The sequence below is a fragment of the Macaca thibetana genome, chromosome 5, assembly GCF_024542745.1.
Source record: "Macaca thibetana thibetana isolate TM-01 chromosome 5, ASM2454274v1, whole genome shotgun sequence".
NCBI classification, from domain to species: domain Eukaryota; kingdom Metazoa; phylum Chordata; class Mammalia; order Primates; family Cercopithecidae; genus Macaca; species Macaca thibetana.
In genome coordinates this window covers 15207944-15222715 of record NC_065582.1, presented here as the reverse complement: position 1 = coordinate 15222715, position 14772 = coordinate 15207944, and the positions used below count along the sequence as shown (strand labels likewise).

Below are 14772 nucleotides of genomic sequence, written 5' to 3'. Positions count from 1 at the left end.
GATTAACACATAAATGTATGTAAACAAAGAGATTAAAAGACAAATACAAATGTTCTGTGATACCAATGGTTCTCCATCTATCTAGAGAATTAGAAACTTATTAGAGATTTTGATCCCAGAACTCTGCTAGGTGTAAAACTAGAAATTCAAATATGATACCTTGAGAACATGCATCATTTATTTGATTAATATTTAGTGTTGTCATTTAGTTATGCTTTCTCTTTTCAGTGCAAATATCTTTTTTAAACTAGATGATTACATCACAAATTGATTTAAAGATATGTCTTCTATATGAAATAGCAATTTTCTACACCTATTATGGTATGAAGCATTATTTTAGTTGAAAATATTTAAGAAAAACCATCACACATGAAAGCTGACTACTGATGAAATAGTAGGGTGGGGAATTGTTTCCAAATAAGAACAAGTAAGGCATAGGTGAGTAAGAAAATGAAAATTTTTAAGATTTTTTTTCTAGACATTTTTCTGTGAAAAGGAGAGATAAGAGGCAAGTGGGGATATATTTTACCACAGACACATAAAATTGGGAATAAAGAAAAATAAGCTACACCAAATTCTTCATCGAATGTTCACCTGAATGTTAGAAGCACAGAATGACAGCATAGTAATTTTGGCTATGCCTGGAGTTATTTATCTGAAATTGTTAATTTGCTTTTGAAAAGAAGAAATAGTGCTTCATACCAGAAATTAGTAAGCCCTTTTAGCATGCTAGACACTCTTTCAAGCCCTGCATATAGAACTGGGAATGTGTTTTGGTCTCTGCCCTCAAAAACTTCACAGTTTGAGCTAGATGGAGAACTCAGACAGTGGCAACAGTCCTGGGAAATGTGGCATTGGCACACAGAGGAAGCATCCTCATTTAGACTTCAGGGAGACCAGAGGCTTCTTAGAGAATGTGAAATGAGTTAAACAGGAATTAGCCAGGCAAAGAGATGGGATTCACATTTTTCTCCCAGTCATTCAATGGAGGACATTTGGGTAGTCATTTCATTGAGACTCAAATCACTTAACTTCTTGCAGGCTTCCACCTAAAGTATTAGATGACCAATCTGACACACTCCCCCCACCACCCACAGAGAAGGCAAGCATTATTTGCTGGTAATTTCCTCACACCCTACTGCTCTAGTAATTACATCTATTTTCTTTTCATTAGTAGTATTTTACTCGTTGCCACAATTAGCTGCCAATTATATATTTTTTTAATTTTTTAGTAACATTACTGTGAGATTGTTGTACATATTTCCTAACTCCTAAACTGGAGAACATCCAGAGCTAATATCAAGACCAACTGTTGAAATCTTGCTTTGTAACTAAAGGTTAACTTTAAGAAGGAATGTAAACTTTTTACATGTATTTGACATCAAAAACAAAGTCAGCAGAGTCTAAACCTAGTCAACAGTGTGTAGAAAAACAAATGACATAGAAATGAAAATATATCCAAGATTATTTTTAAAGATATTTGAATAAAATTATGATATGACATTAGTAAGAGCAGCAGTGTCTACAGAGAAAGTCTAGTGGCTTTTTGAAGCCATATGCATTTATAGAAAAATATACTGCTAAAGTTCTCTAATGCTTTTAAGACTAACTTGTTTTACAGACTGTTTTACTTGTTTATTATAAAAAGCTGTAAAGTCATAGTAAAATTCAAAATAAATGAATACTTTTTTATGGTTTTATTTCTATGCCATGACCCAAAATTATAAGTTATATGGCCCTAGTCAAAGAAGCATCATAAAAGCATAGCAACCATTATAACAAGGGGTGGTATCATCCCAAGGTGGGTGGGCAGAAGATTTTTTCTTGGGGGGATAAAAAGTCTTATTATTTTTATTTTAAAATAAATATATAGAGAGAGGACATAAGAAAATACACGATATATCTATGGTATTACAATTTCATGGAAGTCAGTTACAAAAAATGTCTATGAAAGGTGCCTTAAGAGGCAATAATGAAAAAAGTTGAGAAGTATACATTACATCACACAATACAAATGCTTTACACAATACAAATTCAGTTTTCCAGGGGTGAAAGAATCAAACCCTTCTCTTTTCCACTAGATGCTGCCAATTGTATCTGTTTTACAACCTCTTCTTGTTTTCAAAGAAGACTGTTTGATCCTATAAACTTTATGAGATCTTAAACACAATACTTCCTTTTTACTCCACATGATAACACAGACAACTAAATAGAATTCAAATCTAAAATCCTAGAAAGATGTGACAGACAGGAGATGTTATCTCAGTGCTTATGTATTATTTGTTGAGCATGCATGGCATTGAAATGAACATTATGGAGGTAAAACAAAGGCCAGAAATGATTCTATCTCCATGGGAGTTAAAATTTAGATACAGAGAGAAAACTTGTATGAAAATCTAAAACACAAATTGGAAACGGATATCACAGGTTCTCCTCTCCACAGTGATATAGTGTTAAAAGTTGGGGTTTTGTTTCCCCAGTACTTAACACACTGCTTTGCATGTAGCCATTGCTCCCTACATTATTATAGAAGTTACAGAGATATTCAGGTAGAATGCCATGGGCTCTCTGAAACTAGAGAATCCAAACTTCATGCATGGAGTGCCTGCATGGAAAACATTATCATTTAAAACCATGGCTCAAATATATGCACAATTTTTATGAACAGGAAGGTCATCGTGCATGGATAAAAACCCCAAAGAACACAGAAACAAATATTTGTGGAGGTACATATAGGAAAAAGTAGTTGACTTTGTCTAGGAGAAAACAGAAGACATTTTAGTTTTTGCTAATTAAAAACAATAAATATTTTCCTTCTGAGTAAACAAGTCCTTATCACAGGGAATTTTAAAGTTTAAGGGATGACCACCTGTTGAAGGTGTTGTTCAGAGATTCTAAAATTTAGTTAGGATATTGGATGGACCAGTTACCTCCATTGTAAGCCCAATCATTCTGTGTTGGCAAGGGTTGTATAATATTATCAGAAATATATCAGGGTTTGTCCACAATTCCTAATTGGTTATGGCAAATGTTTGTATGCACTCATGGAGAATTCTTCATTGCTTACATCGGAAATCCTTCCAATCAGTAAGCTTTTTCCAGAGACCTTTAAATTTTATGCTATTCCTAATTGTACCACTGAGGTGATTGCCTCTGTGCATCGTGTTGCCTACAAGGTACTCATAATACTTCCTCCTAAAAGCATCTCTAGTAAGGAAAACATTTCAGAAATACACTATGATTGAGCTGTATTGTTTTATGACTGTTTTCCCTTCTGATAACATCTCAGGATTTAAAACTCCATTTATTGAAAATGTGTGTTGTTGCCATGCAGTTGTTAGAATAGCTTCATTGACTGTCACTGAACAGCTCATTCCATTTATACACTGTGTCTGTTGCTAAACAGTTAGTTCTGTCTTGGAATTTCTGCCTTCACTCTAGAACCAGTTCTCTGGAGGAGTCAATTGTCTCTCTTGGCCATTTCCCCAAGCAAAATAAAGCCACAGGATATACCATCCACCTAATAAAAAAACAAAAACCTAAAACTCAAAAAATAAAAACATTGTATTTCCACATATACATGTGCATACATATGAATTTGAGGCGGGTGGATCACGAGGTCAGGAGATAGAGACCATCCTGGCTAACACAGTAAATCCTGTCACTACCAGAGATACAAAAAATTTAGCTGGACATGGTGGTACGTTCCTGTAGTCCCAGCTACTCAGGAGGCTGAGGCAGGAGAATCGCTTGAACTTGGGACGCAGAAGTTGCAGTGAGCGGAGATTGCACCACTGCACTCCAGCCTGGGCAACAGAGGGAGACCCTGTCTCAAACAACAAAAAACACCCTGTAAGTACTGTTAATGCAAGTATATAAATAATCCTATAGAAAAGGGTAAGAGACACGTTTGGTGGGAAAATTAAGGAGACTTTACTAGATATGTTTCAGGATATAAGGAAAAGTAGATGATGTACCTTTTCCAAAATAATTCCCTGAAAATGTCCTGAGAAAACTTGGGTAAAGTATGTTATCTGTAAATATGGACTAGTTTATTAGATTAGCTAAAATTAGAGAAATGCTAATAATAAGGTTCTCTTGATAAGTGATAGAAATATATTAATATATGCTATTAATAAGAACTGGTCCTTGAGATAAATAGCATAAAACTATGATAAATCTGCAACTTCATCATTTGGTTCTGATAAGTCTCATCAATACAGCTGAGCTCAAGGATCTTTGAGTACTTCTCCATGTCCTGCTCCAAGTGTTCTATCCTCATCATTGACAAATGTATTTTCCATTCTTTCTTTTCACCACAGTATACTCACCTTTATAACCTTTTGTAAATCCATGCTTTGGCAATTAAATCTATGCAAATATCTGAATTCCCAGCTGATGGCAGGAAACCTAGCTTTTCTGCAAGCATCTTAACCTCAAAATACCCCAAACCAAATTCAATGTCTTATTTTCTTCCAACTATGCAAATCCTCTACTATATTTCACTATTTCTTTTAAGAAACTACATTTTGGAGAAATATTCTCACATGGTTTCCAAATTCTAAAACAATCAGAATAAACTTTTATTCTAGTAGTTGTGTCATTGTTTCTTTACATAGCTCTTATATAGTTACTATCACCAATCCTATAACTAATTGTAATTTTGAAGTAAACACTACCTCTTAAAGAAAAGAACTGACAGGGAAATTTTGAGTCAAGTTATAAAACTATTCCTGTAATGATGACTTCTCAGTTACAATTAAATTACTTGCTTCTAAATTTTAGCCATATTCCATTGTGAAGCAATGGTGTGACTCCTCCATATTTTTGTAGTTTTATTCATGTAGCTAGCTCAATAGTTTTGCTTGTAGAATACAGTTTTGAATCATTGACTGTAATTTCAACTAAATTTGACAGCCACCATTTCCCAATCACATACTATGTATCTGTATCATTCCTTTTGCATAGAATATTCCCTTTATATATCATTTTGTCCCTTGAACAAATATCTTACAAGGCCCACCACAAATACCAAGGCTTCTTGATGGTTTCGCTTCCTTATATTCCCTAAAATATTGCTATCTGTAATTGTTTCTTTTGTTGTTTGACCCTTTTCAGTTTATTCTAGACTCCAAGTTGCTAAATGGAAAAGGTAATATTTGTTCAATCATCCATAGCTAAATTGTGCTTAGCACAAAAATTTGTGCACAGAATTTCGTGAATAGATCTTGTTGAATTGCTTAATCTTATACAGTAAACACATAATTGCTGATTGGCTTGCCTCAGTACACAGTTGTGTGTTTAAGGGAAGAAAAACTATGTAGAAGAGGAAATATTTTTCAAGATGTTCTTTCAATTGGCAGCGCAAATTGCTCGAGGCATGGACTGGACTATGATTCTTCCATACATGGGACAATTTATTGTTATTTTCAGAGAAAAAGGGAAGAATCACGTTATATATATCAAAGATTCTTTAAAAACTATATAGAATCTTGCTACACCTGCATGTAGTAAATCATAACAATAGTAAAAGTTTATTCCTAGAAAGACAGCTTTCTTCAATATCTTACATAGACAAATAGAGACAACATTAAAAATTATTCCTCTCATCCTCCAAAAACATACCAACAGCAAAACCAGTAAGTTCCATGCTAAAATAGTTTACTAAGGCTTTGAAGTAAACCAAGAAAATATTATATTTTTTATTGTTATGATATCTGAAATTCACACATTCAGGTTTTGATACAATGTGCCCTAATTTATTCAAATAGAAATCCTGTGTTGATATCAACATGTAAAGATGAAAATTTAAATGATATGGCAAGAAAGTAATCAACTTAAATGAAATATTTTTGGCTGTTTCCCTGCTTTTGGAAGTTGTTCTGCAAGCTCTTCATAATGATCACTTATCTGCATTTCAAAGAAAGCTGAACACTGATGTTTTGTTCTTTATTTTATTAATATGATAACTAAAATCCAAAAGTCATAGAAGAATTATTTCATAAAATAGCAATATCCAAACCAAGTATGAAAGTTTTAAAAACTTTTTTGTAAATATTTTGTAAATATTTTTCTGCTGCTTTTGCCTTAATAATGTTTATTTACTAAAGTATGGATGATATTTTAGTGCTTTTAAAAACATAAAAGCACTAAAGTATCATCTGTAGGTTTATAAAAATATGCTAGAAATACTAAAAATTTGTATATTATGATAACATTGCACTGATCAAATTGTGTACTAGTAGGCAACAGAAACTCTCATACATTACTGATATAAGTGTAAAAACATACAACTACTTTGGAATAATGGCAGTATCTACTAAAGTTAAACACACCCATGCCTATGTTATGCTTAGCAATTCCCCTTCCAGAGAAAGTCTTGGACCTTAACTTCATGATCCCAAAATGCATACATGTATTCACCACAAAAGATGTTCAAAGATATTCACAGCAGTACTAACAAACCCGAAGAAATACCCAAATACTCATCAACAGGACAATAGGTAAGTTAATTATGATGTATTCATATAATGGCATATAATACAGCAATTAGAATGAATAAGCTATTGTTACATGCAACAATATGGATAAATCACATAAACATAACACTTATAAAAATAAAGCAGACTCAGAGTAATTATATAAAATTCTAAAATGGAAAAAAAAAACATATTTATTATATAAGTCAGGAGAGTGATTACCTTTGACCAAGGTAGTGCCTTGGAAAGGATTATGGTGGAGGAAGAGGGTGGGGTGGGTGCTTCTGTGACAGTCACACTTCTACTTGTTGAACTGTAGTCTCTTCACTTAGGTGTGTTCCCTTTGCAAAACTTTTTCTAGAGGGAAATGTATTATTTGTGCATTTTTCTCTGTGTATATTGTATCTCAAAAATATGTTTTTAAAAAATCTTCAAAGCCTATGAAATAAAAAGTCTGTACCAGTAAATTATCTACTTATAAATATCTGTGGTTTCTGATTGTTGTTGCCTCCAAATTGCCCTGGTAAGCTGTTTTCAAACTTAAAAATATGTTAGAAATTAATGCCATTACTTTCTTTTGTCTTTATCTTTTTTCTTGTTTCCTCTGTGCTCAACACATCAGGGTTGGAATTAGAGAATAAAGAATCATTTCCATGAAGACATTTATTTTACAAAATATTTCCAGTAGAGGGAGCTTTCTTTTTTTTCCACAGGAAATTCTGTTTTGGCTGTCATCACTAAAAGTGAAAATGCTTAATTTTTTACATATAATTAAAGTTCTTCAGAGAGTGATAACTTACTCTCATCTAAGACTAGTCATGGATAGGTAAAAATTTATTTGTTTTATGAAAGTAGAAAGAAAAACTTGATGAAGAATATAAGTTAAGAAGTAAAACTTTTGTATGTTATATGTCTTTTCAAAGAATTACATTTTTGCGCTACTCATAAAATGTATTTCTAACTACAATTACTTAAGATTAATGAAGATAAATTCTTATAATCACAGTCATCCATTTGAAATACTTTTCATAGCTTTTAACACAGTTGGACAAAAATCAGGGAATCTAGTGATGCAAATTATTTATCTCAGAACATGTTTTAACAAATATCATAGTGAATTGCCATTATACAAATTTAACCTCATTGACCAAAACATTTTGGTTTCTGATTTTAGCTTCCTAAATCTAAGTATCTATCAACTAAGCTAATCTGATTTCTTTGAAAAAATGCATTTTACCATCTAAGCCATGAAGAAATATATTACAGGGAAATTATCAGTTTATATTTTAACATGAAGTTCGTACTCCTTTACATAAAAATTTCATAAATATAAAAGCTCCATATATTTTGCTTTAATTATTACAAATAAAATTTCTGACAATAATAAAGTTACAAAAATTTACTAGATCATATAAAAATGATTTTCATTGAAAATATTTTGGTTAAAAATAGTTGAATTTCTTATTTTGGGAAAAAATCAATAATTTCAGAAATAATAACCATCAAAATCAGTTTCTATTCTATATAAGCAAATCAAAATAATTTAAGTTTCTATAAGGTAGTTTGAGATACACTATTGGTTTTTCTAAGGTAGCCCAAAGATGAAAAATTGACATAACAATAAAGAATATTTACATACTCCTAATAGAAATCAGTATACATATAACTTGGTTACTCTAGTTATTTGACTTCAATCCTCCTTTGAAAACCTTGCAAGCCATAAAAATGGAAATCCTATGGTAATTAATTGTAATAGTAAAATAAAATTTATATTGGTGGGTTAAAATTCTATGTGAGCAGTACCTTACCTTTACACATTCATTAAGAATGGGGTAAAATTATCTGATCCTTTGCCTAGTTCTCTTATACTCTTTAAATTATTTTTTAAGCCTGCCAAATATGACAGGATCATGATAAGAAAATGACATGTTATAGAACAATTTCATAGTTTAATGGCTTTGTTATAATATTACTTTCATCAAGAAGATTATTCCTGACATAGAACATATCTAATAATCTATTTATGATTTTGCTTTCATGTATTACCTGAACTAGGTCATTAGAAAATAGTACTTGCAAGGCCCTTATTTTGATTCATTTAACTTAACCTTTGAATATACCAACAATGTTTGGAGTTTCTCTCATCAGTAAACGACTGTCTTCTATATTTCTGCATTTAAAAAAGTAATGTCTCATTTCTAAATAGTAAATGTTTTGTAACTTTCAAAAAGAGAGTAACACCCAAATTATATAATTCACTTAGAAAAGGGGAACTTTAAAAGCAATTTGAGAAGGAAAACGTAGGCTTTTGAAATAATTTGTATTTTTTTTTTCTCAGCTGCAAATAACTCAAGATGCCGGTTGCTAAAATGCACGAATTAATGAAAAAACAAATGAGTAGGTCTCAGTAGATAGACAGCTAGATAATTTAGATAGACAGCAATGCTATTAAATTGATTGTTTCAACAAGTCAATATAGAACTGCAAATTTCCCGGTTTCATCAATAACAAGTGGTTGTAACGTAATACACAGGCTTAATGAGTTCTCCAACTGTTAAATCCAAGCGGACTCACCTGAGTAACAGTGCTGCTTCCCAGAAGTAAAATCCCGAAACTAATGTCCGAAAGTGTCTCACGTGGGCCATGATACGGAGAGATATTCACGATCCTGAAAATAGTCTTATCCAAGGCATGGGGAACCAGAAAGACAGAATGAAAATGTGCAATCTAACCCCGCACGGTGTTGGTGTAGACTGATGCTTGGGAAGCTTCAGCACCTTAGACAGCTCCCTGCAGTATGCGGACCCCTTCTCAGCATTGAGCAGAAGGGGAGAGTCACAGGGTTATAAATGTGCAGGTGATTTTTAGAGTGAAATTACAAAAATGAGTGAGATGAAATGTCTGAAGTGCCTAGGTGCTGGGCAACAATTCTCTAAAGCTCCACCAGCAAAGGAAGAATGTTCGTCCTTCCCTGACTGAGACCCAGGATTGGAGGAAGAAGAGCAGCAACAGCGGGAAAGAGGATGCCTCTCCACCTGCTCCAAGCGCCGCCCGCTGGAATCCCGCTCTCCACCTTGGGCTAAAACCCGAGACCTGGAGCGCGGCAAAGGGAAGGGGGGGTGGGGCCCGACGACCCTTCCTGCTGGCCAATCACGACCGCACAGCGGGACGGAGTGACAGGCCACTTACGACGGTAGGCGGGGCTTAGCATTTCACCCTTTAACAAAACCCAAACAAACCAAAAGGCGACTGGAGCGAGGTGGGCGGTAAAAGCCACAGGGAAAAGTCAGCGATTTTGTGATTTAGGTAGTATAACCCCGCGGGAGGGACCCTCTAGTGTTCTCTTCCGGGAAAAGACACACTTTAGGTCTTTTCGGATGTGACACTGTCTCTTAGACTCTGCACCGAAATGCGAGAGTCAACAGTAAACCCAGACCCTGGCGGAGGGCTGGGGAAGAGAAGACAATGTGGTGCATGAACGCCCGTGGAACGGAAGAACCAGCTGCTTCCAGAATCCTCTCAAGCCTGGCCAGCTTCTGGCCAGGAAGCATTGTTGACTGGATTTAAGTTGGGTTTCCTTCAGTAATAGTAAGGGTTCTAAAAAGATGAAAGTGTGAAGTCTAAAGAGATGGCTACTAGAGACGCAATCCTTCCCACTTGTTTTTGTTTTGTTTTGTTTTTGTTTTGTTTTGTTTTGTCTTTTCCCTTTTACATCTTCATAGTAAGTTCAAGTGAGAAGAACAGCTAGGTCACATGGTACCATAAGGTCCATCTTTTCTCCATCATGTTAGCCTTTCTGTCCTTCTTTTTCTCTATTTTCCCCCCTCCTTCTCTGTCCCTGTTTTCCTCCCTTCCCACATTTATTTACTTTGGGTTTTGGATGGAAGACTGGAAAAGAAAAGTGTGTGTGTGTGTGTGTGTGTGTGTGTGTTGTGTTGTTTATGTATTTCAAAGTAATCGAATTTTTTAAAAATTAAAACTTATTTGATCTTTATAGTGGCTTTTATTTACTATCAGCCATGATCAAAATGTTCACTCCTTGAATCTTAGATTTTCCCCAAAACTTCCTCAGATATTTATTCTGAAATCCTTACTTTCATCTCTTAACTTAGTCTATTGACATGTCAAAAATGATTCCTTATTTCGACACATTAGTTATTCCTGAAATTCTCTGTTTAACGGGAAAGCATAAGTCACCACCTTCCAACCCTCTCATATGAAAAATTTCTCTCTCTACGCTTTAGTAAAAAAGCTTTATTTACATTCAGTGACAATAAAGAGTTTCCCAGATTTATTTCTAGATGTTCTTATTATACTTGTCTCTTTTCACATAGTGGTTTTCTGATTTAAATGATAAATTGCCACAAGTTTCATAAGGAACACCATTGATTCTGCCCAGGAATATTTGCACCTGGAGAAGATTCACACCGTTTTTATTAACTTAATTATTCATGATGAATCTTTTGAAATCTCACTAAGCACAAAAGCTTTTTAGTTGGTCATTCTTTGAATAGCAGTAATAATTGTTTAAAATCGTACACCGTAAAAAACTTCAAAACTTTATTTGAAGAATACGTGGATTCCTTGCTATGCTTAACCACTGATTGGGTACTTTTAGAAAAGTTATGTTCTTTAAAAAATATTTTTTTAATATATATTTTTAAAGTATATTTATTGAGAAAATTAGATTAAATGACCTTGCAGATTTATTCTCTGGCTTGAAGGAGACAACTAATGTATGTTTAAGTCAGTACATTAATAGATAATATTAAAACTCTTTATAGTAATCTGGAAAATTAAATTACACAATAGCTTAAAAGACAGGATAATTTTAACTATTTCATCTTGCAGTTAACATAAAATGTAGGAATATACTTTATAAAATTAGTATGACATAAAATTAGTATGGATCTAATTCTTTTTTTTTTTATATAAAGGTCATGTGAGAGAATGGCTGGAATCCTCATAATACTCATTTTTCCTAACACCATAAATATTTTCTTCAAATTACTTATCACTCTTTGTTATCATCCTCCTCATTTATTTGTTTGACTTTTTCACTAGAGTGAGGACAATGGCCTCTATTTAGCACAGCACTTAGCATATAGTAGATACTAAATATTTGTTGGATGCATTAATTATCATATTGGAAACACAATATGCATTTTTTCTATTAATAAATGAATGAACTTGTTACAGTGCATTGGGAAGTAGAGTAATTACATATATTAAAAATTGAGTTGATTGTGGTGCTCTGTTTCAGATAACATTTGATGTTTAATTTCCTAGTGTATTTTTGTTGATGAACATTTATATTATTTGTTTTAATTTATATAAGGTCAAATGGAATATTATGCATCTACATATTTTTGGTAGCTATCTTGTAAATCTTATTCTTTTCAGAATAATAGTCCTGATTGAATGGGTAGGCGACTGAATGTGTTTCTGGGGCAGAGGGAACCTTCTGTAGCTGAAGAGTAGCTGATCAGCCCATTCATATACAACTAAGCTGGATTCTGACATGATCAAATCTCAGCTTAACCCTTTGTGGCCTTTATTATTGCTTTCTTGCACTAACAAATTCTACTTCACATTATATAGGACATGGGACTTCGGAGCTTCATCATGCTTAATTCTTACTTTTCAAGAGAAAGCAATTGTAGACCTTTGTGGTTAAGTGATGGTTACAAGCCCTCGTATCCAGTAAGCTGAAGATATCAAACTTGAATTTGGGACTTTAGGTTCATTGTCTAGTTTTTCTTTTTTCACTACCATGGAGCTATTTTTAAGGCACATTTATTCTATTTTTTCAAAATATATGTACATTGCCTAAGCTACAGAAAGATCAACTTCAGTATAATGATAAAGATGCCTCTTTTATTTAGCTTTTTTTTTTTCATTTTCTCAGTTGTTTCTACCAATGCTAAACCTATAATATTTTCCACACATTGTTGAGATGCTTTGCTATTTAATGAAAGCCCCATATACTCTTTAAGTCAATGTAGTATAGAATTAGTGCTAGTTTACTGAGAGTTGATTGGATTCAGTAGCATTCAATCATTCTAACCATCTCATCAAAAATTGATATACAGCACAAAATGCCAGTTTAAACACTTACCAAAAGTAATGTTACTTTTGAAATAATTAGAATATTGGCATATTTGAATTAACACTCCCTAAGTTTGAAAGAAAGTTTTAATTTTGGGATCAATCAGAAAGTTGCTTATTTAATATACATCTAGTAGAGAATAATTGGCCTTATGGCAGGCTTATATATTGTCACTGAATATATGAGCCTAGTGAACTTACCTTTGGCATAGATATTGACCTACTGAGAACACTGGAATAATCATGAAAAGTTATTAGTTGATTAGGTGACACTCTGTTTTGAATAGTGGGAGAAATATCCAATAATTTATTTCCATTTGCTTGTCTAGGCTACACAATTTTGTACATGAATCTCAGCAACAGCTTCCTAATTGTTTCTCCTGCTAATCTAATTAAAGCTCCACTATAAATATTAAGTTTTTTTTAAGTAAATCAAATGATGCTACTTCTATTCCCAAAGCCCTTTATTTCCAATGCAACAAATTGAAATTCATGATCCCTTTTATAGCTCACGAGACTCTGAATAATATCCCATTGGTAATCTCCTGAGCCTCATTTTTTAAAATGTGAAATTGCATTTATTTTTTGTACATTTTGTAGACAGTTTTAACTTTTCAGAATATTTAAATGAGTAATTTATTGCTTATTTAGTTTTAAAAATATTTATTAAGAGATGATTGATGTTCAAAAAACTATGGATATTTAATGTACACATCTTAATGTGTTCCGAGATAGAGATACACCTTTGAAACCATCAACACAATTAATGCTATAATCCCATCCATGACCTCCCAAAGTTTTCTCCCACTCTTCCGATTGTTTTGTTTTTTCTTTTTGTGGTAAGAGCATTTAACTAAGATTTATCTTCTCAACAATTTTTAAAGTATACAATACAGTATTGATAATCATAGGACCTTTGCTGTAGAGGAGATATTCAAAATTTTTTTTTGTCTTGTGTAATTGAAACTTTAGAACTTTTGTCCAATCCTTCCCCAGTTTCCTCCTCCCCTATCCTCTGATAACCAACCCTTTGCTCTGCTTCTGTGAGTTTGACTGTTTTAGGCTCCACATATACATGAGATCATATAGTACTTATCCTTCTGTTGACTGGCTTATTTCTCTTAACATAAGGTCCTTCAGGTCCATTCATGATGCCACAAATGTTCAGGTTTTCTTATTTTTTTAAGGCTAAATAACATTCCTGTGTGTGTATATATTACCATGAATCATGGTGTCACAATTGATTTCTTTATCCATTCATCCATCAATGGACACACATGTTGTTTCCATATCTTGACTACTGTGAATAATGTTGCAGTGAACATGGAAGTGCAGATATCTCTTCAACAAACTAATTTCAATTCCTTTAGAAATGCACCCAAATGTAGAATTTCTGGATCAAATGGTAATTTTAGTTTTAATGTTTGAGTAACCTTCATCTTGTTTTCCATAGTGGCTCTACCAATTTGCATTCCCATCAACAGTATAAAGTGTTCTCTTTTCTCTACATCTTAGCTAACACATGCCCTGTGTTTTTTGATAATAGCCAACTTAACAAATATGAGCTGATATCTCTTGTGGTTTTAATTTGTATCTTCCTGATGACTGGTAAAAGCCATTTTTCATTTACCTATTGGCTATTTCATGTCTTCTTTTGAGAACTGTCTGTTTGGTTCCCTTGTCCATTTTTTGTTTGGGTTGTTTTATTGCTATTGAGTTGTTTGAGTTTATTATAAGTTTTAGATATTAACCCCTTTTCAGATACGTGGTCTGCAAATATTTACTCTCATTCTATAATTTACCTTTTCATTTTGTTAACTGTTTCCTTTGCTGTGCAGAAGCTTTTTCATTAGATGTAATCCCATTTGTTTATCCTTGCTTTTGTTTTCTGTGCTTTAGTGTCACATCCAAGAAATCATTGCTCAGTCTAATCTGTAGAAGCTTTTCCCTAAAGTTTTCTTCTAGGAGTTTTATTGTTTTATGTTTTACACTTAAGTCCATATTGAGTTGATTTTTGCATATAGTGAGAGATCAAGTCTAATTTCATTTTTTTTTGCATTGAATATTTGATTTTTCCAAAACCATTCATTGAAGAGACTACTTTCCCTCATTGTGCATTCTTGGCACCCTTGTCTTTTCAGTTGGTCTGTATGTGTTTTTATGCCAGTGCCTTGTTTCAGTAACT

General features: G+C 33.2%; 1 protein-coding gene across 2 annotated transcripts in view; it reads right to left on the bottom strand.

Annotated features, from left to right (window-relative positions):
- Window positions 1-9567, bottom strand: part of GLRA3 (glycine receptor alpha 3) — a 176111-nt gene extending 166544 nt beyond the window's left edge. For both annotated transcript variants that reach the window (XM_050789937.1, XM_050789938.1), the window contains exon 1: window positions 9054-9567. In XM_050789937.1, coding sequence (XP_050645894.1) covers window positions 9054-9124 — 71 coding nt within the window. In that variant the 5' untranslated portion in view covers window positions 9125-9567. The remainder of the gene's footprint in view (window positions 1-9053) is intronic.
- Between the last annotated feature and the right edge of the window lie 5205 nt (window positions 9568-14772).